This window comes from Haliaeetus leucocephalus, unplaced genomic scaffold (genome assembly GCF_000737465.1).
Source record: "Haliaeetus leucocephalus isolate CR32 unplaced genomic scaffold, Haliaeetus_leucocephalus-4.0 Scaffold0, whole genome shotgun sequence".
In the NCBI taxonomy this organism is placed as follows: Eukaryota; Metazoa; Chordata; class Aves; order Accipitriformes; family Accipitridae; genus Haliaeetus; species Haliaeetus leucocephalus.
The window spans coordinates 7,800,136-7,827,701 of NW_010972436.1; the positions used below are offsets into that span (position 1 = coordinate 7,800,136).

The 27,566-nt window shown below is 36.4% G+C and overlaps 1 protein-coding gene across 1 annotated transcript; it reads left to right on the forward strand.

Moving 5' to 3' along the window:
* Positions 1–755: 755 nt before the first annotated feature.
* STAM (signal transducing adaptor molecule (SH3 domain and ITAM motif) 1) lies at positions 756–27,566 on the forward strand. Its single transcript, XM_010577909.1, has 13 exons — positions 756–825; positions 8,374–8,449; positions 8,537–8,632; positions 9,186–9,332; positions 9,605–9,695; positions 12,707–12,899; positions 13,210–13,304; positions 14,568–14,656; positions 16,411–16,498; positions 19,130–19,184; positions 19,525–19,678; positions 21,699–21,874; positions 23,037–27,566. Exons 1-13 carry the CDS (start codon positions 758–760, stop codon positions 23,284–23,286), a joined length of 1,578 nt encoding a protein of 525 aa, XP_010576211.1. The 5' UTR covers positions 756–757; the 3' UTR covers positions 23,287–27,566.

Genomic DNA, 27,566 nt, shown 5'->3' on the forward strand with positions numbered 1-27,566 from the left:
TTTTCTGGGGGAGAAATAGGGAGGGAGTCTCTATTTTTTTTTTTCTTTTTTTTTTTTTTTCCTGAAGTGGAATCAATTTCTTCTCCACCTGCATTCTCTATTTCTTCACTCTTCAGCAGGGACTCTTGTCCTAATTCAAAAGATTTGGAAGAAAGAGTCCCAATGGCTTCTATCAGATTAGTTTTGGTTTAGCAGTCTCTATAGCTGAAAAGAGATGGTGGAATATATCATCCAAATCAGAGGTGAGAATGGGGAGATAAAAGTTGAGTGATTATTAATGAATTGTTGAATTTTCCTTGCTGAGTTGTAATACATAGAAAGGAAGTGCAAGACACAGCAGTTTAGTGTCTGAGGAAGTGGTAAATGCAGCTGTATCTGACTGCAAACAGTGAACTAATGCTTTGGGTATTCATATCCGTATTAACTTCACAGTTCGAAATGGAAAAAAAAATCTGCTGGTAGCTGTCATATTCTGGGTATATCTTTATTATGTGGGAAAACAACCCCAAAACATGTATTTGCTTATGAGTTTAAATTCATGGCCACAAGTGAACATTCAAAAATTAAAAAGAATTAGGTATCACAGTTTTAATATATGAATTTATTAAATATAGGGATTTGTCATACATTTAGCAATATACAAAGAGGTAATACTGCAACATTTTTGTTGACAATTTTGTTAAATTCTTTTATCTTTTTTTTTAATTTGTATTTTCATTTACTTACACTTTATTCATCAGAGAAAGCAACCAGTGAGATGAACACTGCAGAGGACTGGGGCCTGATCTTAGACATCTGTGATAAAGTTGGACAGTCACGCACAGGGTAAGTGACTTCAGAAATTTCCTCCCCAAACTTTGTTAATTTTTGTTATTGCAGTCTTAGATAAGAGGAATGAAATTTTTGTTATCTTGTATAGACTTTTGCAACAGCTCCATTTAAGTTAAGTTTATTACAAGTAAAAGAAAAATGTATGGATTTTCTGCTCAAGTATTTTGCAATTCTTCCTTTGGAGATACTAGCCGACCTGTTAAAATTAGGACTTGTGTACAGCAGCTTTTCACCAATGTAACAGAATAAATAAACTGGTACGTTTTAGCAGTGTCACTGTAAACCCAGAAGACTTCATGAGGTATTTTTCTTACAGTATCATAATCTAGGTTGGAAGTGACTTCCAGAGGTCATTTAGTCCAACTCCCCAGCCCGAAACAGGTCTAATTAGATCAGGTTGCTCAGGACCGTGTCAAATCTTGAATGTCTCCAAGGTCAGAGTTTCCACAACCTCTATGGGCAGCATGTTTCAGTATTTAACTACCCTCACAGTAAGTAAGTAAATAAATAAATAAATAATCCTGCAATCTGATTACAATTTGCCCTGTTCCAACTTGTCTGTTACATCTTGTCCTGTGCCTGTGCAGTTCTAAGAAAGAGTCTGGCTGCGTCTTCTATGTATTCTCTGATTAATTAGTTGTAGAAAGCAGTAAGGTCCCCTTGTAGTCCGCTCTTCTCAAAACTGAAAGCCGCTCTCCATCTCTCCTTGTACGTGTCTCTCCTCTGACTATCCTGGGAGCCCTCCATTGGACTTACTGCAGTGCATCAATATCCTTTTTGCACAGGGGAGCCCCAAACTGGGCAAAGTATTCCAGATGCAATCTTACAAGACAGAACGGAGGGGAAGGATCACTTACTTCCCTGGCCCTGTTGGCTGTGCTGACCACTTGTTTGACCCAGAATGCGGTTGGTTGTCTTTGCTGCCAGGCTGCACTGCTGAGACCTGTCACCCAGTAGGACCTGCAGATCCTTTCCTGTGGAGCTGCTTTTTAGGTTGTCAGCTCCTGGCCTTTGCTGGTGCAGACCATCTGAAATGCAATACCTTGCCCTTGCTCTTGCTGAACTTCACTAAGTTGCAGTCTGCCCATTTCTCCAGCCTGTCCAGGTCCCTCTGAATAGTAGCCCTGCCCTCCAGTGTATTGATTGCTCCCTGCCAATTTGCTGTTGTCAGTAAAGTTGCTGAGAGTGCACTGCCTCCCACCATTCAGGTTATTAGTGATGACATTTAGCAGTGTTGGTACCAGCAGAGATCCCTGAGGGACCCCACTAGTTGCTGCCCACTAGCTGGAATTTGTACCACTGGTGACAACTCTTTCAGCTTAGGAGGCCAGCCCATTTTCCACCCACCTTATCATCCTTTTATCCAGCCCATATTTCACCAGTTGAGTGATAAGGTGCTTTAACTCTATGTCGAAACTTTGCTAAAACCAAGGTATAAAGCATCTGCTGCCTTTCCCTTGTCTTCACCACGAGACCACCAGTGTCTTTGTCACAGAAAGCAACGAGGTTCTGTTTCTTCCCCTTGTTTTGAGAAGCTATTCCCTGATATCAGGGCTTTGATAAATGTACGTTTTGAAAATGTGATATTAAATTAAACACATCTTAATATGGGCTGCTAATGCTTCCATTATTGATTCTTTACTGAGCTCTCTCATAGAATTTATGCATGGACTCCTTTTTTGGACATGAAAAGTTAAAGTATAATTTGAGTGAGCAAATAAAAAATAGTTTAAAGACATTATTTTGGTGTATCTATAGTGTTTATATTCAGTGTAGTATTAGGCTTTGGAAATGTTTTAAATACATCTTCTCCAAGCATTCCCTGTAACAATTCAGGTAAGGAATAGCCTCAAAAAGAGAGTTTTGCCATTGCTGCTGTTTAGTGGAAGTCTTCTCTGAGAACAACTTGGATTGCCTTGTAAAACTGCAGGAAACAGTATGAGATGCCGGACAGCAAATTTCCACCTGGGACTTTTGTTCCAAAGGACAGGTTTGCAAATAAGCTTATTCTTTGGGATTAGAGATGGTCTCTAGAGGAGTACTTATAAATAGCATGGCATATTGTCAGGACCCAGACTGGACAGACCAGGGAGTCATGTTTAATTCAAAATTCCCTCAGGCTAATTTAAGGTGAAAGGACACCAAACGATCAGTTAAAGATTTTATTCATGACAGAAGCAAACTGAACTGGGGAGGTGTGGTAGTAGGTGGTAGGGTTTCTCACAACAGGAATTGGTATAAGACTACTTCTGTAAACTGTGTAACCATATACATCGATACAGGGAATAAGGAGATCCCTCCTGTTGAGTCACGAGGTTCAGAGCAGACCCCCTTGCTTTCCAGACTCCTCCTCAGAGAAGGGTCTAGGGGCGGCTGGATCTACTCTTAGTCTCAGACTTGGTCAATGGTTTATATCTTGAAACGGATGAGGTGTAGGGATTGTGGAAAAGGAAAAGGAAAGAGAGAAGAAGACAGAGAGAGAAAAAGGAAGAGAGAAAGATTTCACCGTTTCTGGGTCCAGCGTTGGTTCAGTCAGCTGAGGTGTCCAGTCAGCTGAGGGGTCCAGTCCCGGTGGGCTTGCACACCCGGGGCTTCAGTTTGTGTCCTTTTATCATCCTTGCCCCTCCTTCGGGCACGCACCCGAACTCGTCAGGTTAATGAACAGTTTGTGAGCCTTTGGGCTTGGGGGTAGTTTGGGGAGTAACTTCTCCTTCCTTGCAGACGTGGCCATTGTTTGATCTTTGTATCAGAACAGCTTATCAGAACAGGGAGCTGTGCACCCTCCAGCACGCCCTCCCCCTCCTGTTTCTGATGTCTGAGCTGATGGGCTTTTCACCTTGGTTCCTTGCTGTGCAGGGTTTGTCTTTAAGCAGAACTTGCCCCACCACAATGTTTGAGGCATTAACTCTTTCAGTCTCTCACACATATTGAGACTTTTGTACTGTTGTGTATAACTGTAGTTAAAATAACAGCTGGCAGATTGTTAATAATGTTTCATATTAGTCTGTATGTGTAAAACTGCTTCTTGTGCATGTTGATGCTGAGCCTGTATCAATAACTATATTATTAAGGCTTCAGTATTCTATTTAATCACTGAAAGCATTTCCACAGGCAAGATTTAGTCTCACAGCAACCTAGCCTGAACAGTGCTCAAATATATGTAGCTGCAAGAGACAGCTGCTTGGCATCTTCTGGTAATGTGCAGCTAAATTTCTCTGGGACAGCTAGAATTTCTGTTATGATTTATGGTTATTGTTTGTTTGCTTTTGTTTTTTTGTGTTTGTGGTTTTGGGTGGGGTTTTTTGTTTTTGTTTTTTTAATAAAACAGTGGTTTTATCCTGGCTGTGACTTTAATCTTTGTATATTTACCCTGCTTGTAAGAGGCTGCCAGCTGACTCACTGCTTAAATTCAGATTCTGTTAAAACTTGCTGATAGTGGGTTTCCTTTGTTTTGATGGATTATGTCATGCCATAGCAAGGTAAAGCAAGACAAAGTTCCCCATTAAGAGGTTTAAATCAGATATGCTACATTGTTTGAAATTCTCATGCAGTTTAAGTTTCTGTGGCAAGGATGCTAGTCTTCTTAACTGGGATCTGCTTTAATCTTTTAACCAATTCTGGTCCAATACAAGCTGTCTGTTACTATTCTTGGCAGAAATTTAGATTATAAAATCTCTGATTTATGGGTTTTCTTTGTACCAGTCTGTAAGCTCCATTGCATGCCTGCAGCTTTTTAGATGTAGATCATCCTACACCTGAAGCCACAGTAGACTAGAAGGACTGTTCTTCATTAAGTGGCAGTTTTTTGTCCCACGGTGTTACATGGCACATTGTCTCAATTAATTAAGTCTGCCAACAAATTGTTTGTATTCAGACTAATTGTTGGAAACTTTATGCTACGATTCAGGAACAGAATTGCTACTGTTAATTTTTACATTGCAATACCATGGTTACAGAGAATCACCAATAGCTAAAAATTTTACCTTTCTTCCCTTAATCCAACCAACTAAAACAGGTTTTAGCAAGTTAGAATTCCACTGAATCTCTCTCTTTGACTAGTCTCTCTTTTTTTTTTTTGTGAATTTCAAAATCTAATTTATTAGAGTTGATGCCAGAATTTTCATAGAAAACACTGGAAAGGCAGTAAATTCAGTAATATTTTTAGTAACATGCCTGTTTACAATAGCATATATAAAGTATTGCCATATGTAAGGAGGAATTGACTTGATACTTCCTGCATGTTTTGCATACCAGGTTCTTAAGATGATCTAAAATTTGTCTATGAGACAATCAACACATTTTTTTAATCTCTGAATTTGTTTAGGAACTCGTACGGCTCAGCAGTTGCATATTACATTGTTTGCACCCCTTTTTTGGGGAATATTGGTAGTTCAGTGAGCAAGCTGCCTTTTCAACATGGAAACATGAATAAACCAAAGATTTTACCATTAGAGGCAATCTTTTTTGCTGTTTTTATACAGCATTATTGAAAACTTGTTTATTTTAGAAGCTTTTATCATATTTGACTGGCATTTTAAATCATCTGACTACAGGAAAGGTATAGATTTTTGCATAGTGTTGGTTTTCTGCAATGAAAATGCTTACACAACTGAATCTATAGTTTATCAGCTCTGAGTAAAATAACGTTATAAAATTTGAATGATGTATTAAGCAGAATAAAAGGGAAAATTAAAGGCCACATATGGTATATTTTAGCATGAAGCACCCCCCCTTTCCTCAGTCAGTTCAGTGCTAAACAGTTCCTAAGTCTAATTCTGTTTGCATTTGGCTTTGAGATGGTTGTACCTTTTGTATTAACTTAATGAGACATATCAGTCTTTACATCTGAAACTATCACAACTTCGTTTTTTCTCCAGAAAAGTTACTTAATAAAAATGACAGCTGAAAAAAAATTAAGTCAGTGACTGGGAGAATGCACCAATGGTTGAGAAAATAGAAATGCTCATTGCAGCACTCTCTATTGGGGGTGGCTATTGAAAAATTGTCATTGAGAAATGGTTTGTCTACATTGCTGCTTGCCTACCTTTGTCCTGATTCCTTATGGATTAATCACTGCCTCAGTGAGTCAGTATTCTGGTAAGCTGATTCTTCTTTGGTTGTTTGTGTGCCTGTTCATACAAGAGAGAACAGTAAAATTGCTTACTTGATAGTCTTCCAAACTACCTTATATATTTTTTTTTTTCCCCTCAAGTTACCCATCTCAATAGCATTTTACATAGTCATCTCAGTGTATGTCTAACAGGCTGACCAGGAAGCTCTTTGACTAGCTTATTTCTAAAAGGAGCAAGGAGGAAAATTGAGTCACCTATGTAGTCTTGACAAGCCCCACAGTCAGCTACCTTAGACTGTATATCTGTACATGAATAATAAATTCCTGAAAATATATGAAATGTTTTATGCAAGTAGTATTTTAGATTCCAATTGCTGTTAATTTTGTCTTTGTTAAATAAAATACGATACTTTTTTTTTTTTTTTTTTTTCTCTCTAAAACTGAAATTTATTTTGAATGTTTTCTGGATATATTAGTATATAGTACCATAGCTTCAATTGTATCTTGCCCTATTTTCCCCCTACTGATTTGTTATTCCCACTTACTGTGCTGCCTCTGAAATTTTGATTGTAGAATCATTGGAGCAGAACTGCGGCCCAATATTTGTATAGCACAGTCTGGAGAGATGCCTAATAAACAGAGAAAATTCTGTTCTCATGGGGTGTGTGCCTTCCCTCTGATTTCTGCATAGTGCTTCTCATAATTTACAAACTAAATTGTATGATGAATTAATTTGAAGTAAAAACAAGGATTACAGTTCTGTCTAGAATAAGGATTCTTGGTCTTTGTGACTAAACATTGGTAATCCTGTATTTATTTTTTGGTGTAGATGTAATCAAAAGACTTTTTTAAACATTTGAGCTTGTTGAAACATTAACATGCAAATATTGATTGCTTCTGTTAAATATATGAGCAAGTAGATTTTTAAAAAATTTTTTAAAGGCATTTTTATGAATTACTGAGGGGTTTCTTGTGGGGTTTGTTTTTTGTTGGTTTTTTTTTTAACCTTTTCAAAATTGTTCTTGACACATGTGGAAGTTCATTTGGCTTGAGGCTTTCTTGTTACTTTATTACTTTTTAATAAGACTTTGGATTCCTCAATAAAAAAATTTTAGGCTAATGGTCCTGTTCCTGAACTGCTAAGCTCTTGATCCTGCACCCTGCCTTTATAAATACTGGCTTAACAATTAATGGACATGCACTTTTTTGTGCTTGTGCTCATATCACATTGATAGTCCTACTCATAAATTAATAGTTAAAAAAAGAAGTTATTTCTGAAAATTTTAGCATGTATTCTTTCTCAATTAAAGTGAACAAACATATGAGAAGTCTTGGATAATTAAAAGGTAAAAGGCAGTGCTTGCCTTATAGCCTTCATTTGTAATAATTGGTTATATGAAGGTATACACTGAGTGATATGTACTCTTGCTGTGTGACAGCATTTTCTATAATTAGTACTACTAAACATGAGGTGGACATTTCTGTAAAATGTAGACACTGCCAAATATAGTATAGCCAAGCAGTGGTGTAACTTATACCTAAGTTTCATGTTAGTTCTTGGATATCAGTTCAATAGAAAAATAATTTTGCTTCCAAAAAAAAAAAGTTACTATAAATACTCCAGAAATGCATAAAATCTCTTAGTTTAAATTTACCTTCTCTTTTCTTCTTTCCCTACTTGCCCTCTTTCAGGGTTATCTTTTCAGGGCTATTAAACAGATAATGCTTGTACGCCCATGATAATTCCTATCCCAGCCTCACTCAGCCTTCCACCATGTTTAAAAACAGAACAAAATAACAGAAAGTCACACAGATTTTAATATGCAAAACTGTGTCTGAAACTTCTGTTCAAATTCTTCCTTAAATTTCCTTTTCATATTATTTCTATCTACCACAGCATAAGTAAAACTTGAATTCTGTATTTAATTGTTTTGAAACTTTGATATAGAATGTCTAAAAACTTTTTAGCACTTGTTGGTTCATTGCATATCTTCTTTATAAATGTTATTCGGTAGATTAAAAGAGACTCTGAGGAATGTAGTGGTGGTAATGTAAAAAAAAAACTAGCAAAAGGGTGTTGGTAATCAGTATGTAAGCAAATGTTGTTACATATGTATGTGAAATACAGAGGAGTAGGTGCATGGACTACAGAGAATTAAGTTCTCTAATTGTAAGGGATTTTGTGCATTTCTGGAGTATTTACAGTAATCTCTAACTACAAAGGTAATGTAACTTACTGGGAGGTTTTGATAACTAAGCAAGCTAGCAATCCTACAGATAGAAGTGGCTACAACTGTTAATGGTGTTAATTTTTTTTTTTTTTTTTTGATGTTGCACTTATAAGCTACTAAATAATTTAATGAATGTGTTTAGGAGAGCTTGCTGTCTGTTAGCATTGTCATGCATTGTCATGTGTGCAATAGGAAATGTTCATTCCATCACATTTTTTAAAATCTATCTTGTGTTTTTAGGCCTAAGGACTGTCTCCGTTCTATTATGAAGAGAGTGAACCATAAAGATCCCCATGTTGCTATGCAAGCATTAACAGTAGGTTCTTTTTAATGTAGTGCTTTTCCTTCCTGAAAAGTTATATTGCAAAAAATCTTCTCTGAGTTTTAATCTTTCTTTCTTTAGCTTCTAGGAGCATGTGTTTCAAACTGTGGTAAAATCTTTCATTTAGAAGTCTGTTCAAGAGATTTTGCCAGTGAAGTAAGCAATGTGTTGAATAAGGTAATGTATTGCGTTGATTTATACAATTCATAGAAAAGTGAAATCAGACAGAGAATTGAGGTAATCTGAAAGTGGAATGGAATCTGCTTCTGGAAGACTGAAAATCTGGTGGCAGGGGGAAGGATACAAGATTACTGGGAAGACTGTGGCTGTGAGAAAGAACTTCCTGAATGCCACTTCACCCTAGAGTTACTTATGTATTCTGTTTGGGGGATGTGGGGTGTCGTTTGCTAATTTACAAATGTACAAATTCATTTTCATGTTAAATTACAGCAAAGAAACACTAAATACAGAGGTAGGCAAATGGAGATAATACAGGGCTTTTATATAACCTTGTTTTACTTTATTTTGGGTCTAGTACCTATTGTACTAGTACAAATGAAATGCTGGTGTACTATTCTCCCTTTCTAATAAAAATATCCCTCACTCATACACTTGACTTAAAAATAAAGTGTCTATATAGTTTATATTGACAGTAACATGAAATTATTTTAAATTAAGGAATTAAGAACAGATTCCTACATTATTTAACTAGTTTTGACTGTTCTTGCAGGGTCATCCAAAAGTTTGTGAAAAGCTGAAAGCCCTTATGGTGGAATGGACTGATGAATTCAAGAATGACCCACAGCTTAGTTTAATATCTGCTATGATAAAAAATCTTAAGGAGCAAGGAGTTACTTTTCCAGCTGTTGGTTCACAGGTATATTAAATTTTGTGGTTGTTCTTAAAGGGTAAAACAAATTCTTGCTATCCTCAGTTCTGTATTTTACAGTTGTAGTTTTGAATTCTGTAACATATTTGGCAAACAAAGTGAAATCTCTCTTGTCTTAATAAAACATTCCTTTGAGGGGTGAAATGCTCTGCTTTACTTTAGATTTTTATATTGCAGATGAATACAAATCAAAATGGTGAGCTTAATGAATTGTCAGTTTCTTGTTTGATTTCATTTTTACATCTTTCACTTTTGGCTAGGCTGCTGAACAGGCAAAAGCAAGTCCCGCTCTAGTTGCCAAAGATCCTGGTACAGCAGCCAATAAAAAGGAAGAGGAGGATTTAGCTAAAGGTGAGTACATTTACATGCTGACCTGATGAAAATATTGGTAAATATCAAATAAAGCAGGAACAAATGCTTTTCTTCCTTCCTCTATGTGAATAATATATTTATGGACTGTGGTTATGATTACTATTCCTTTCTTTTTGTACCATTCCTGAAGGGTTAGAAATTAAAACTATTCTTTGGGTAAAAAATGTGAAAAATTGCTGATTTTTACTTTTTTTCCCTTGCCAAATGGAAACGACACAGTAAAAAATCTGCAAAATCTTATGTTAAGGACATGCTCCACTATGGAAATGTTTGATACAAGTACTGCAGTTGGATTTTCCCTCTTCCTGGGGCAAGTGAAGCACATTCATTTGCAATTTAAACATTTGATGGAGGGAGAAAATAAGGATTGTAATATAAGTTGTACGTGAAGTATTTTGAGTATACTACTTTAAACTTTTATTCTTTTGAATACTGCTTCTGTAGTATACTTTAGATCTTTGATTGCTGTAAGCCTAAGTGGCTGTTAAATATCTCACTGCAGTCCCAGTGAATAAAACTAGGATGGTTTCTTCTGATTTACTGTTACACTAAAGCATATTTAAAGGTCATTTAATGATCCTATACCAGACATGTGAAGAGTTATTCTTAGAGTGGTTTGATTTTTATGGTCTAGACACTGTTTTTTGAGGTGAAGCTTCAGCAATGTAAAGGCATCAAATGTTAGCTCTTCTATGTAGTATGGCTTTGGGCTTAAAGTTGTAACTGACTATTCACTGTAAAAGTGAAGTTCTTGCACTGGTAGTTGGTGGATGTTTGCAGTTTCTCATCTTTGATAGAATTTTTTTTTTGTTTATCCATTATCTATTATAACATTGATTTATTTAAATCGCCATTAGCCCATCTTTATATGTTACCAATGGTTTCTTCAACAGTTGACCCAACAAAGTCTACTTCTAAAGGGATCTGTGTCTCAAAGGTTCATATTCTGCATGGGTTCTCTAAAGTTCTCTTGTTTTTTTGTGTCCAGCTCTGTCCCCTCTTAAACATGATCATTCTTTTCACAAACTTGGAGGAGTTTAATATGAGTGAAATCTTTCTGCTCAGTCAAGTTTAATTGAAAATGACCAAGAAATGTAAAATTATTCAAGGAATGATAGGGGGATGTATTGGGTTTGTGTGGCAAGGTTCTGGTAGCCAGGGGGTTACAGGGGTGGCTTCTGTGAGAAGCTGCTGGAAGCTTCCCCTATGTCCAACAGAGCCAATACCAGCTGGCTCTAAGACGGACCCACTGCTGGCCAAGGCCGAGCCCATCAGCGATAGTGGTAGCGACTCTGTGATAACATATTTAAGAAGGAAAAAAAGTTGTGGGGTACACAGAAACGGCAGCCGGAGAGAGGAGTGAGAACATGTGAGAGAAACAACCCTGCAGACGCCAAGGTCAGTGAAGAAGGAGGGGGAGGAGGTGCTCCAGGTGCTGGAGCAGAGATTCCCCTGCAGCCCGTGGGGAAGACCATGGTGAGGCAGGCTGTCCCCCTGCAGCCCAGGGAGGTCCACAGTGGAGCAGATATCCACCTGCAGCCCAGGGAGGACCCCACGCTGGAGCAGGTGGGTTCCCGAAGGAGGCTGTGACCCTGTGGGAAGCCCGTGCTGGAGCAGACTCCTGGCAGGACCTGTGGATCTGTGGAAAGAGGAGCCCACACTGGAGCAGGTTTTCTGGCAGGACTTGTGACCCAGTGGCAGACCCATGCTGGAGCAGTGTGCTCCTGAAGGACTGCACCCTGTGGAAGGGACCCATGCTGGAGCAGTTCATGTAGAACTGCAGCCCATGGGAAGGACCCACGTTGGAGAAGTTCATGGAGGACTGTCTCCCATGGGAGGGACCCCACATTGGAGCAGGGAAAGAGTGTGATGAGTCCTGCCTCTGAGGAGGATGAAGCGGCAGAGATAACATGTGATGAACTGACCGTAAACCCCATTCCCTGTCCCCCTGCACCGCTGGGGGGTAGGTGGAGAATTCAGGAGTGAAGTTGTGCCTGAGAAGAAGGGAGGGGTGGAGGGAAGGTGTTCTGAGATTTGGGTTTATTTCTCATTACCCTACTCTGGTTGATCGGTAATAAATTGAGTTAATTTTCCCCAAGTTGAGTCTGTTTTGCCCATGATGGTAATTGGTGAGTGATCTCTCCTGTCCTTATCTCGACCCACAAGCCCTTTGTTATATTTTCTCTCCCCTGTCCAGCTGAGGAGAGGGGAGTGATAGAATGGCTTTGCTGGGCACCTGGCGTCCGGCCAAGGTCAACCCACCACAGGGGAGAAAAGGAATGGACAAGATTTTGCTTGTCTAAGCAAAAATATTTCTCTTAATTATGAATTAAGGAGGCACTTTTTTACTGTGAGGATGACTGAGCACTGGCACGGGTTGCCCAGGGAGGTTGTGGAGTCTCCATCCTTGGAGATATTCAAAACTGTCTAGACATAGTCCTGGGCAGCCAGCTCTAGGTGACCCCGCTTGTGTAGGGGATTGGACAAGATGACCTCCAGAGGGGTCTTCCAATCTCCACCAATCTGTGTGATTCTCTGATTCTGTGAATCCAGGCTAAAGACTCCTGATCTAGCAGAGAAACTGTGTGAACCTGAACAGCTGTATCTTTTTAATGTTTCAAGCTATCTGGAAAAGTTCAACATCATGTATATGCTAGTAAGAACGTAAATACTTTACATCAGTTCAAGGTAATAGCAATAATATAATAATAAAAAATGCATGACTTCACTGAGTTATCCTGTTTGTGCTTAAGTGCTATTTATTCATCCTGTCTGTGTTGAAAGCCTCAGTAAATGTATGGGCAGAATTGTGCTCTCTAGTTGTAAAACATCTTTTTGGTTTTTTTACCATTATTTCTAAGTGAAAGGCAGAAGTTGATTATGATGCAACAGGAATGGAATTATACTAGAAGTTTTCACAGAGTTAAATTTTCATATAATTTAATCCATTTTTACAGGGAATTTTCATGTGAATAACTCTTCTTTTGTAGCTATTGAACTGTCACTAAAAGAACAAAGGCAACAGCAAACAACACTTTCCAGTTTGTATCCGAGCACCTCAAGCCTTTTAACAAATCACAAACATGAGGGCCGAAAGGTTCGTGCAATCTATGATTTTGAGGCTGCTGAAGACAACGAATTAACTTTTAAAGCTGGAGAACTTATAACTATCCTTGATGACAGGTAATTTACATAGAATGCCTACTAGAAGTGTATTAGACTGTAAAAATCAATTGGGAATAATCATATATTCTATGTAGAAGCATACATTGGAATACAATAGCAATAAAATATATTTACATATTAAATACTTTATTTAGTTATCTCCTAAAATTTTTACATACAAATGTAGTTGCATGAAGATTCTTGTACAACTATTTCTGTGTATATAAAAATTGTATTTATGTACAAGTAATATAAATCCCTTGTATGGTGTAATTCTTAGGAAAACTCCATGTGAGTATGGGATTTTAAATTATTTTTTTATCTTTAGTGATCCAAATTGGTGGAAAGGTGAAACTCATCAGGGTATAGGATTGTTTCCATCTAATTTTGTAACAGCTGATCTTTCTGCTGAGCCAGAAATGAGTAAGTAACATTACATTTATGTATGTATGTTAAGCTTTACCATGGCCCAAGAGATATTTCTGTCGTGATTTACTTTCCCTATTTCCTTTCCCCTGTGATAGAGTTCAGTTGCAAGTTAATGTGATGCTTGAAGTAAAACTGAGCAGCCCTTGCTGTGCTCTCACAAACAACAGTCATATCTTTGTGTCAGACCAAGGTTGCCCAAGCTGGCATCTGCTGAAAAATATGGTGCTGTATGCTGCTGGCTTTATCAGTAGCTTCTTTAAGACTCATTTAACAACTCCATTGACACCTAGATAAATGCAGCAGCAGGTTTTTTCCAAATTGCCTTTTTGCCTGGTTGCAATGGTACATATCTAATCAAGGAAAAACTGAAGACCCCATGGCAGATAGGAGTCAGAGACAGATTACCACTGTTCAAACAATTCAAGAAACCTACATACTGTAGGTATGTATGTGTGCATAATGGAAGGAGCTTTTTTTTCTGCATACTGGTTATCTTGTATCTATTTATCAGTCTAACCTACTCTAAATATTTAATAAAAATATTAAATATTAGACAAGGTTCTAAGATTCTAGAACTGATTTCTGTAAACCTGATGGGTTTGCAAGATCAGTCTCCCATGATCTCAATATGAGTGTGCTAAAGGTATGAGAAGGTCAGCAGAATTACATGCCGTAGGAGTCATCTGTTCTATGTTAAGACTAACTGATAAGAGTAGTGTGATAAGAGTAGTATTTGGCAGGTTTTTTTGTTGTGGCCTCCACTACAGAAGAGTGAGAAGCTTTTGCGGGTACTATTTAATGGAGAAGGGATAGCAAAATTTGAGAACTTTTGATTCTATACTTTTGCTCTGGACAAAAGAAGGCTCTGGTTTGTCATAGATGATTTTACCAGTTTTCTCTGAAATCTGACTCATTAGCCCTATTTCTTCCAATCAGCCTCTCTTACCCTGTTTTCTTGATGACTTATGAATAAGTATGTTAAGTGCAGGGAGACTACGATAAAGACATTTACTGCTAAAATGTGTTTCTATTGACCTTGTGTGAGCTACTGTCTTTTTTTTGCAATTTACAGATTTGTTTAAGTCTATGGAGATGTTTTTGGCCTTCACATGTCAACAAAATATTAATTTTTAAAATTTTCACAGTAGATGTTTCAAATGCAAAGAACTTAGGCAACATGCTAGCTGTATAACCATTTATGTCATTGTTTTGTTCGTTTTTATTTTATCAAATAAAATTTGCCTGTTTATCTTACAGTGAAAGTTGAGAAGAAAACAGTGCAGTTCAGTGATGAAGTTCAAGTAGAGACAATAGAACCTGAGCCTGAACCAGTTTATATTGATGAAGTAAGCATGATAAAAGTGTTGATTTTCAACTGCTGGTACCTTTAAATATGTGATGTTTAACCCTTTCATCCTGTACTTGAAATATCAAGAGAACATAATCAAAAGAGAGTGGGAAGGGAAAGTTGATTTAATTAAAATTAAAAAAAAAATCTGCAGTATTCTAATTTGTTCATGTATTTTGAAGTTATTAGGAATTTCTGAAACTGAATTTGGAAACTGCATTCCATTTAGGGCCCTACTCCAGGATTGTACAGCTGTTCACCTCCAAACTAGAAGCTTGGTGTGGAGTGATGCATTTGCTTTCAAGTTTTGCTTTAAGTACTTCAGGATACCTCAGAGATACTCATCTTGAATGCTGTCTTAGATTTATTTCCAGTATAACCACCACTGTCTTCCCCCAGTCTGAAAGATCTCTTTCCTTCTCTGAAAACTGTAAGCTTTTTGTTGCTCTGTAAGTAATATTTAGTAAGATTTGCACAATCTCACCGCAGTGGTTCTGCAAGGTTCCCAGGAACTCTCAGCCCAGGATGTTTTTCCCCTGCCTCTTTCTTTTTTTTATTTATTTACTTTTTTTTTCCCCCCTCTCCCTTCCAGAGGGCTTAGAATTTTTCTCTTGAGAATTTTTCCCCTTCTCTCTCATGACCTTCTAGTTCTTTCTCAACTAGGGTTCTGTCACTGTTTTTTTGAAATGAAAAATCAGTCACTGCCTTCCTAAAGTCTTGTTTAACTCCTGCCTCAAATACTCTTCCTCCCAAGAGATATTAGTTTGTAATCTGCTGAAATAGCTTATCTCAGGCCTGCCTTGAGGTGTCTTCCAGCTTTTGTCTTCTGTGATTCCACGTTGCATTATGTTTTAGTGTCTTGTTTTGTTTTTAAAATTACCATAGTATAATTTTTAAGGAAGTAATTCATTTGGCTTCTTCCTGTCTGTCCTGGGTTTAAGGAGGAAAAACCATGGTTTTAGTTTCCACTTTGATACAGCCTATGTAACTCTCGCCTGTTAAAGGCTATTTATTTGATAGCACTCAGCTAAAATGTGATTTTTAATCATTTACATGTAATGTTTGGTTAAGCAATATAGTTCACTCCAAGACATACTTTTCAAAGAGTTTATGTCTGTTAATTTTCTACCCTTTGCTATTTTTATAAATAGGTTGCACTTAAACTGGTTAATCAAGGATGCCCTATTCTGAAGTCAACCATGCAACCCCTCCAAACATCGTCTTAAAATAACCCTTTCATGTATATTAGTAATGACATTGCTCATGTGCTGATAGGCCTCATACACTTACAAAATGTAGGGTCGTTTTTCAGTGAATTTAGTTTTTAAGTACTGTCACTGCACCACCACAAGTACCCATTTCTTTTTAAAGTACTCTCTCGATGTTTTCTGTCAAAACATTTGCACTAATCCCACTAGGTGGTAGTATTGCATATGTAATAACTAGAATGGAAAAATAGAAACTACTTAAAAAATACTGTTTAGAAGGACTTTTAGGGATAAAGGGGTATTCTGCATGTTTCACTTGTTACTACTAATAATTTTTATCATTTGGCTTTTCTTTGGTCAAGCGTCTTCGTTCCTGTAAAGTAGCATGTATGATTTGTATTTTCTTAAAAGTTAGTCTAGATGGTTTCCAAGTCCCAAGAGATCCAAATGGCTGTTGTAAATAGCTGCTTTAATTTACTAGGCCAAAAGTGTTAATGCTTCCCCCTACATCACATGTGCCCTAATTATACAAATTGTGTTCTAGGATAAAATGGACCAACTCTTGCAGATGTTACAAAGTGCAGATCCATCTGATGACCAGCCAGACCTCCCAGAATTGCTTCATCTTGAGGGTAAGAAAATCTCATGGATTTTTTTTGTTGTTGTTTCCCTCTTTAGTAATTACCTGTATCAAACCAAATTGAAACTAAGCTGAAACTACTTCAGCTTCGTGTGCACATCACAAGCATGCCTGAGGAAAGTACCTGAGCCGTAATTATCTTCTCACTTCCTGTTTCCCACATCTAAGAGACCAAACTGCAAAATTTTAACTTAAAACAAGCCCTCTCCTCTGTCAAGTAAACTATATTCCATATTCTTTTCCTTTTCAACACCCAGTAATACTTCATTCAATCTTATTCATCAGGGTTTTTTTTTCCTTCATAGAGTAGTACAGCATGAGTTGCAAAAGGAGTGTAAGGAAGATTCCATGAGAGGAAGCAGAAATACTACTGAGGCTTAGAGTAGACCTGTGGGTGTCCCACATGCTTTCACTTGTATGCGAATTTCTATAGGACTTTAATATTAATGAATACCTTATAGAGCACTACAAATTATACTAGTCCTTTACACTCAAATTAATCAGACTTCCTCTTCAAAGAGGCATTATAGGCCATTCTACCTAGGTTGATAGATGCAGCAAAATTTTTGGAAGGGAACTTTGGAGAAGGAAGTAAAGAAACTTACCCATTATGAGATAGAACATTGGCTTAAATTGATGATTCAGATAGGACTAGACTTTAAGAAAATGGCAGATTCCAGATCTATCTAGAAGTTAATTAGGAAAAAGTGCATAAGCTTGTAAGTTTTTTGATATCTCCCATCTTTCCACACCAGTCTCATTCATACCTGTAAATGAATCCTGTGTTAGGAACTGCACATCAGTGTCATGTCTGCATGTATTCTAGTTCCACTAAAGCTAAAGAGGGGTAAAAAAAAAACATGGATGGTTTTGTTCTTTCAAGTACCAAATATAGTTATAGAGGCTGTTGTCTAAGAAGCAGATTGCCTATATCGGGTCCAGGACAGAGGCAAAGAAATTAAAGGTATGCTTGTCAATGAACCTCCAGATATGGCTTACATTAGGATGTCCTTTCAAAATGCATTGTGAGATCATTAGAACAATGCTGAATTCTATATTAAACCGTGAGACTGCTTCTAGAATCTGAAAGCTGCAGTGTAGTCAAATGATTGCTCCCCAGCTACCTACAAGAGCACTTGCTAAACATATGGCTGCGTGTAGTTCTACAGTGCCATATTCAAGACCGTACTTCCTTTACGCTCAGGTAGGCTTTGGGTGGCTGTTTTTTTTGGCATAGGTTCTGGGAATTTTGTTACAGATGTGTGTTGGATCTTGGGTTCCTACCAGTGGTGGAAGGTGCTGATCAACATTTGACAAAAAAACACTTCATTTTCTTCTGCCACCCAGATGTCCAGTCACAAATGTCTTTAAATTGGAGAGCTCATCCCAACAGTAGCAGGAGCCCAGGATTTGTGGTTGGCAGCAGTGCAGTCGTCATGTTAGCGTACAGACATCTAAACAATCCTTGTCATGCCTTTTACGACACTGTGTTATACATAAAAATAGGCAGAACTTACACCAGGTTTTACATCTTTTCCCAGCATTTCTGCCAATATGTTACTGATCCCAGGTTCAAAGAAGCAGATGGGTGCCTTTCATGCAACTCCTCTTTCACCTGCAGTTGCCTTCAAGGAACAACACATCAGTGATGCCCTTTAACCCATCATGGCCCAGAGGCTTTCAGGACCTTCTGCATCTCAAATTTGGGAAAACTAGGAGTGAAGACAGTGTTCAAGAACTGCTTATAATGCATTTAGGTCATCTTTGATGGCTTAATCTTTTTGTCTCATCTCTCGGTTTGAATGTTCAGTCGTTCTTGGGATTAAACACATCTCTTGATTAGTAAATAGTTGATTGCTTGGATAAGTGGCCACATTTTGCATTCTGGAGTAGGGTTAGACTGTAGTATCCCCTTTCAGCTTCCTTGTCTGTTTATTTTACACTTGACAAACTCCATCTTTCTGTTAGTTAACTGTGGCTTGCTTGGCAGTTACGTGAACCCCATGCCATTGTGCTGAAAGTTAGCGGGGGGTGCATTTTTGTTTATTTTATTGCTTTTCCATTCTTTTTCTGAGAAGTTTCTGTGTTGGTTTTTGCATGTTTAGTGGTTTGAATAGTGAGATAGCAATGTGCTATTAGTGTCTTTGATGTGCAGATGATTTGAATCATTGCAACCTGTTTTCCCCTTCATTGTTTTCCTAAATAGTCTTTTTGTAGTAATGTTAGTTGAGCACATGATCTAGGTTGCAGTGGCAAATTTTCTTCCTTGAAGAAGAGATCACCTTTCAGATTTACCTGAACTTTTTTATGCAAAATAGCTTCAGCTTTACACTCCCTGGATGTTAAATGTGTTTTGTTTTGCTGAATTTTTATTTTCTTTTTAAAATGTACTTTTAAAATTGTACCACTACTGAAAACTTCAGCTGGATCGCATTCTTAAATTGTTTATGATGCTACCTCTGTTACTATAACTTTTTTGGCATAGATTATAGTAATGATTTAAAAAAAAAAATGAACTAGCATCTACACATTTCAGTCTGATAATTTTTTTTAAAGCTGCTTTCTGACTTGCAGTATGGAAATCTTTATTACTCCGATGTATTTTAATGTCTTTCTATTCTAGCAATGTGCCACCAGATGGGACCTCTCATAGATGAAAAGTTGGAAGACATAGACAGGTAAAATAAGTCAAATATTTTGACTCAAATGAAGATTCATCCTTAGAAATACCAGTGTTGTTACTTAATGATATTTTAATCATTTCTGTGAATACTGGCAAAGAAAATAAGTGTATTTATTAGTAGCTTCTCATCTGGGAGAAGGTCTCAAGGTTTTTTTTCCCTAGTCACATAACATTTTATAGTATTGTACCATTTGACATTCTGGCAGTCATCAGGCATCACTTCACAAGCAGTAAGAATGTGTTGCTTATCACAGGTCATGAAAGTTTCCCTGTATTTTCTGTTCTGTACTGAAGTTATCTAAATTGTAGAATAAGCTGTAAAATATGTTTTCTAGGAAACACTCAGAACTTTCAGAGCTCAATGTTAAAGCAATGGAGGCTCTTTCTTTGTATAACAAATTGATGAATGAAGACCCAATGTATTCCATGTATGCAAAACTACAAAACCAACAGTATTATATGCAGTCATCTGGTGTTTCTGGCTCTCAGGTATGTATGTAACGTTTAATAGCCATTGACGTTATCAAGTACATACTGAGCTATGGTTAATTTCTTATTAGTGATAAGCAGTTTTTCACATGAGCTAATTTTTTTATAAAGCTTGCTCAAATATTTTTTTTTACCGTATACTTCTCTCCATTACTAAAATAAATATATACTGATATATAAAGTGTGGTGGAGCATGTTGATTGCAATTAATAATTTATTTCCTATTCTGCCTTTCTGTTCCCACCTGAGTTGGAAACGTCTTTTTATGATCTTTTTTACCTTAATGCTAGGTTAAAATTATCTTGCTCCCTCAGAGATAATCTCAAATGAAAGAGCAGCGTTTTCTCTCAACACAGTACGTAAAAATAAATATTGTTTGTTTTCAGCTGCAAGCTTTGGATATTCTCCTTTTGCAGGTTCTAACGCTTCTAGTTCTTTTCTGTTCAGGTCTTTTTGATCAAGGAAAAAACCTATCCTGTGCTTTGAGTTGCACATAAAGTTAAAAATTAAAGCTGCCAGGGCTTTCCGTAGTGGGTCAAAAAAAGTAAAGAACCAAAGGAGTACAACTCCTGTTTAAGATTATGCCCTCCCCACCCTAAAATCAAGTTTCCATTTTTTTAAATATCAGTGGTGAGCATTTAGCATTTAAATTACTGAAGTTAAAAATTATAATTCTTTCATAGCACCATTTCCATGTAATTGACTTATCTCTGAGTAGGTCTTTTGGCTTGTTCATATACTATGGTATTTTTAAAAGGTTTTTTAAACATTTAAATGTTTAATTCCATAGTCTAATGCACACTTGCTTTATTCTTTTCCTGTTTGTAGGAATATGTAACATTTCAAACTGTTTTTTCAATAATTCACTTGCTTTTTGAGTGAGTAAAAAAAAAATTCAATCAAACTTATTAATACCTACACAGTATTATATAAACATTGAAGCAGATTTAGTTCTTTTAGTTTTCTACAAGTATGTACTTTCTTTCAGTGTCTTTTAAAGAAGAGGATATATGTTTTTGCAGTGCCATTAAAAGGAACGTTGTCTACCGTTCATATGTGATAAGCAATCATGTTGTGACCCTATCAAATAATTTTAATATTTTATAAATGGGCATGTTTCTGGAGATTCTTAAAGGGAGAAACTGGATTTTGGGGTGAAGATGAGCCAGTATAAAGTTCTGAAAAGTTAGGAGGTCTTGTGCCTTTTCTGCCTTCTAAAATTCTTTTTGCGATATTGATAAGCCTTCTATGAATATGTCATCTGAGATTCATGGATCTTAAGATAGAAGAGCTGTATATCATAAACTTAAATGAACTCAGCTGTGCATGAGACCTGGTAATTTCTTCTAGTAATTTGTATTAAGCCAAATAATTAATGATTGAAGAAAAGCATGGGGTTTAGAAATTTAGTCTTGCTTTAGAATATAGTTGACACATCTAGACCAAGCTTTTCCTTTACTTAGTTGTAAAACATTACCTTATTTTCAACTGAAAATTCCTTAAAACCTCTTTTTCCCTTCTGCCCCGCTCAAACAATTTTATAATGGCAGTCTCAACAGTTACATGAAATGATAGGTTAACTAATGACGTGAAAATAATACACTATTGTCTTTCTGTTTTAACAGTTCTACTTAGTGAAAGTTATCTGGGCATCAAAACTGCTTTGGCATTGGACTGCTATTTGTTACATGATTTAAATCCTTCAGCATTTTAATTCAAAAGTAGAAGCTCTTAATTAGCATGAGTGATAATCATTAAAATAAAATTTGGAATACAAGTTTTCCAGTAAACTATTTGACCTTTTTGGTACTGGAGCCTGAGGTTAGAAATGTAAATAGTGTCCTTTGAAGATCTGGTAATTTTTTTGTACTACAACTCTTAATGGAAGACAGTCAGTTGCTTTCTATTAAAACATCTGTAATAAAAGGTTTGAGAGGCTGTCTTTAAGTTCTAAAGTCAGATATTAAATACAAAATTTTCTTGTATTTTATTTTTAATATTCCTTTATTTAACTTCCTAGGTTTATCCGGGACAACCTCAAAGCAATGCATATTTGGTGGCAGGGAGTGCACAGATGGGCCATATTCAAGGCTATAATCTTCCTCCTGAACAACTCTCTTCTCTCAGCCAAGGCACAGTTACTCCATCTGCCAGCTCAGTACTGCCCGGTCAGCCTGCACAGACATCTTACACAACGTAATTTTAAATATTTTCCTATTCAAGTTTAAATCAATTTAAACATAAAGGACTACAGATAATATTTAAAGGACGGGTTTTTTTCTTACAGAAGAATAATTTTAAACACAACTGAAAGACACTTGAGTGCAATTATTTCCAGTGTGCTTTTTATTGGTGTCATGTATTTGGTAAAAGTTCCTGACAAACTTCAAACTTTTCTGTTGTTTTTATAATTTTCTCTGGCTTTTACTTTATATATAAGAAATATATAATTTTTATATATATATATTTCTTTTATATAAAAGAAAAATTAGAGAAAATTATATAGACATGACTGACAATTCTGTGTTTTTTTTTTTTTTTTTAATATAATCTTCATTGTTAAATGTATATTAAAAGTTAGCTGCTGCTCTGGCAGGCTTTGCGTAATTTCTGAGATAGTGTATATTGTATTGTTCTTTCTTCAGATATCTTAGTGTCGAAGCATGGGGAGAATTCCACTCATTTTGGGAAAGAAGTGAATGGGCTAGGAATACTTACTAGAGCTTTTACAGCTTCCCCATATAAAGGAGCTATAAGTGGCTTTCTATTTTGGGTAGATGCCCAAAGATGCTAAGCTTTCACTAAACTACCTGTATTGTGAAAGTTTTGAATTGACCTTAGGAAAAGATTAGTTTGGGTTGGGTTTTTTTTTTCCACTCTCTGTATGCAGTAATTTTATTTTATAAAGTTGGAAAGACATGCATCTTGAATTATCAAGTATTTGTTAGTCTCTGTCCCCCAAAGGTACTTATTTGGGGTGGTAAGACCTATATTGATAAAGTGAGTTTCTGCATACTTTACCTGACTTGTTTTGCTATTTAAAACAGGTGGGTTTTGTTTTTTTTGTGAGCAGAATGGAAGATAAATGGGATTCCATCTTACACATTAAAATAAAACAAAGTATAGATTCACAGTCTAGTTTTAAATCCATGGGAGGTGTGTTAGGTGTGTTTAAATCTGAGAAGTGTGTTTGAGTTTTGATTGGAATATTCATTGGCTACAGTTTTAGATATGCAAGGTATCCAGAGTTAGGAGATTTTTTTGTATATGTATAGAACAGCTGAAGAAGCAATAAAGTGTTGCTGTTCTGTTGGTAAATTGTTTGTTAATTCAAATTTAATTTTTTTTTTTTTTCCAGTGCAATGGTTGGCTCTGTTGCTGGAAATACTTACTCTAACCAGGCTTCAGTGTATAGTCCACCACCTGCTACTGTTGATGTTGCTGCTTATCAGAATGCTGGAACTAATATGTCCCAGGTGCCAAACTATAACTTAGCATCTACACCTCTGCCACAAACAGCCGGCAGTCAACAAGCACCTCCACAACAACCACAGCCTCCGCCACCTCAACAGCCACAGCATAGTTACTCACAGAAGGCTCTGCTATAGGATCCAGGACTTCTGATTCCTAATCTTCTTTAACCTCTGCTAAAGGCAGTTGGCAATTCTATGAGTTTCTTCCTTTAATCTCTTAAACTTTGTTTATCCTCAGCTTAATAAGAATCTATCTTGGTGAACAAGTTCAATTTGCACTGACTTTTTAGGAATTTTTTTTTTTTTTTTTTTTTTTAATTTTGCAGAGGAACGGATATATTTAGGACATTTAATTCCTTTTAAAATGCCTAAAAATTGGTACAAGGTTATTTATGTCTGGTAAAATTGGCTAGTCTGTGAAAACTCAACACTTGCAAACTGTTGTGGCATATATGTTATGTACATATAGTGTGTGATTGCAGTAGTGGCCATTTCGTATAGCTATGGTGATCATGTGAATATATTTAACACAATGTTTAAAAATAATTTACTTTACTATTTTATTTTAGTCATGAACTGACAGCCATGTTTCATAGTTTTGTCTAGTTTTATGACAGATGTGATGTCTTTTTCCAATGCAGGAAAAGCAGTAATTCTGCATATCATGGTTACACTTACAAGCTAAGGTCTATATATGAATTTACAAACTTATCTGAGTCTAGATTTCATTACTTTTGAATTGAACACAAGTGTATCATGACTATTAGATGGCTTATCTACCAAAGTAAACTAGTTAACTAGTAAGTGATGCGGGGGGATAACAGCAAATTATGATTCTGCTTCAGATATAATTAATAACTTAAAACTACTACTGAGAGGCTGCTAAACATATCATGGGACCATGCAACAGATCAGGACCTTGCATTTTATCATGAGAAGCATGTAATTTATTTTTTCCAAGTTGTTTTTTACAATGAGAACCAGAGCTGTATTATTCTATGTGTGTTGGTAGAGATTACACCAAAGACAGCGGGATTAAGTTGGAAGAGAAACGATGGAGTTTTAAACTGGAACACACAACATAAATAACACTACTTTATTCAAGTCTTCTTAATTAGAACATGGAGAATTATGGACATTTAAATCACTTTGCTGAACAAACCTTCAGGGCTTTATTTTATCTCTTGTGGCCTTGCTTAGCAATTTGTTCTGTTTACTGTTCTTACACAAACACTTCTGCCTTAAACATCTGTTTCAATTTCCAGTTGTACAATTTGAGTTTATTAGCCCTTCTGTAGTGTGAATAGTTTATGAGGCATCTTATTTTCATTCACTTTCAGGTTACTTTGAATTCTCTTCTGCAGCAACGTGCATTAGCTTCTTTTAAACCCTTGCATTTCTCAGTAACTTAGCCAGGTGGCTCTTTAAGGCATGATATTTTCTTTCTGTAGCTGAGGTGCTGCAAAAAGAATGCAGTAATGGAAGGCAGTATTTTAGATACGCTTGATCATTTTCTTGTACAAAGACTGTTGTTACTTTGCATTTGTATTCAATCTTTTAATGCATCCTGGTTTCCTCTTATCTTTTCCAGGGACTCTGATTCCTCTTAGAGCAATACTAGATGGCTTCAACATCAGATCTGTGTTTTCAGTCTTGTTAGTGTGCATGTCAGAAATTGTTCGCTTTTGCGTGCTATATTTTAGTGTGATGCTTCTGGAATTAAATGTTGCAATTGTACATTGTACTATAAGCTGACCTCAGTTATCCCATACACTCCTACATCTGTTCACAATTACCTAACATGCCTTTGTTTCAGTATTTTAATAGGCACTGGTATTTTGCCTGTTAATGCTTTCAGATGACTACTTTGCCTAACTTCTAACTGGGGTGGTTACAAAACACGCCCATAGCTGATGTGTTCTAGTTGGGGATGTTCTAGCCAGCTAGCTGTTTTGATACTAGTATTTTCACATATTTTTTTCTCTAGAATTCTTAAGCACCCTCACAAACTGTCATTACTTCAGTACTTGGTGTCATCACAAAAGTGTGGAATTTGAAAGGAAATACTAAAAAAAAAAAAACAACCAACCACCAATTCAAGATATTGTGTCATAGATCATTTTTAATAGGTTGAAGAGGTGATTTTCTTTAGAAAGGGCGTGTAGTATCATTTATATAGTGTTCTCTGTATGCTTTAGGTACCTTATTCCAAAATCAGAGAAACAATGTCTGTAGAAGTGTATAATTTCTATACAAAACTGAAAATAACTTTTTACTCCATAGTTCTCGGGCCCTGAATCAAGGAGAAGCTTGGAGCATCAAAATAATCCAGCTGACATTGACTATTTGTATTCTTCAGTTTTCACATGTTGTGTCACATGTTCCCTAATAAGGGCCTATGGAACCTCTGTACAGCAAGAATACTTTTTATTACTAATTTGTCTTTGTTTTTAAATTTTTTTAAGTCGTCTTTCCTTAACACACAGAAATGCTTGTTCCTGCTTTCCCCTTTGAACATTGAAAACTTACGTGTATCTTACATTTTTCTATTTTCCAACTTAATTATTTTTGGCATGTATCAATCTTTTAAAAAATTAAAATCAACTTTCATTTGTGTTCATCATGATCAAAAACCACTTTCTAAAATGCAATGCCACTATAAATTCAGTATAATAAAAGTTGTGAAAAAAAGATGGACACTTTTTTTCTCTTCATGCCTTTTATTAGAGACACTGCTCTAAGGTATGTCCTGTAACAAATTGTGAATTTTAGTTGACTTAGAATCAGTTTTCATTGTCCACAGTTGGTGCAGTAGATCATTAGATTTTTAGGTTCAGAGCCTTAGTGTTTCTGTTGCATCCTATGTTTTCCATTTCAGATTAAATTGAATTTGGAGCTGTATTACTTGATATTGATTTTTCTCATTTATCAGAAAAGATTATTTCATCTTCTTGCTTGGTTGTGTCCCATGTGCTAGATACTCTAAAGCGATGCCTCCTCCTCCCTTGCTAGATGCTGTCATTGCACTAATGTCTTCACTCATCCTCTTGTATCCTCTCTAACTGATAATTTAGCAATTATATTTCAATTCCTGTCCTCTCTGCTGGTTTGGTATCATGAACCTGGAGATGCCATTGCTGGTGCTTCTCTGCTGTGATTTATTCTGAGATTCCTCATTTGTGCATTGCATTGACCAAGTTCACGTATGTTCTGTCTTATTATGGTATTGAACACTGAAATATGGGTGAGAGGGGGAAAGTACATGTACAGCTACTGTATGGAAAAGCTTTTTAGCAAATCAATGAAGTGTCAGAAGGTGAATCTCTTTGAAAGTTAAGAATCCCTGGAAATGATATGTTATTCATATTCCAGTAGAAGACCTAATTTTTGAATGTCTTGTTTCTTTGTATGTAAATTGTCAATGAAAGGCTAAAATGTTTTCATAATATTTTATATAACCCTTTGTTATTCAACCCTTTCATTAAGGAATACAAAAAATGTTAATTAACTCCAGAAAGGGTATTTTAGTGGCTTGGTTATCATGAACTGGAGCAAACTCTGGAAAGTGCCTTCTGTGCATTTCGCTTCTATAAACAAAGCTTGTTTACCCATGTGTATCATCTCAATTTATGTGGGCATAACAAAGATGCCAAGATTTACTGTAAAGCATCCCAGGAAAAACACTGAGGCAGCATGTCAAAATTTGCTACACCAATGTCATGGCAGTGTGTTCCAGAGTGTGCGGTTGCAGGAACAGTTGCAACATATTTACCCACCTCTGTTTAGTAACTGGTACCCATGTATTTAACGTCACTGGCCAAAGTACATACAGACAGCAGTAAGACAACAGTAGAAAGGAACAAAATACAAGAATTACTGCATGCTTCTTAACAGGTGTGGAGCAGCATATTGCCTTCATGGTACAGTTACTATTCATTAATTTTAAAGAGGAGGGGTCTGAAATGAATTTGAGTAACCAAAACTTCAGAGAATTCTGCCAGCTTGCAAATGCTTAGATGTAACAAAGGAGATAAATTTGCTTTTAATAGCTTATACATATTTTGCTGATCAAATCTAGGCTGCTGTTATAGTTCTCTGATTTCATCTAGATGGCAGGAACATCAGATTTAGACTGGGGAACTGCTTAATACCTCATTCTCCAATTTTTTTAGTATTTTCTCTAATATCACTTACTTTATTTTTCACTCAAATTTCAAAGACATCTGTGCAGTCTTTACAAATAAAGGTCTTGCCTTATTCCTTGTCTTCTGGATTTCACAGACAGAATGAAAAAGAACATCTCTAATTACAGCAGCTACAATGGCACTTTGAATTACACAACTGCAGCTTCCTTTGGAGAAGATGCATGTATCTGTTTTGAAGAACAAGGGAGCATAATTTTTCCAGTTAAAAAC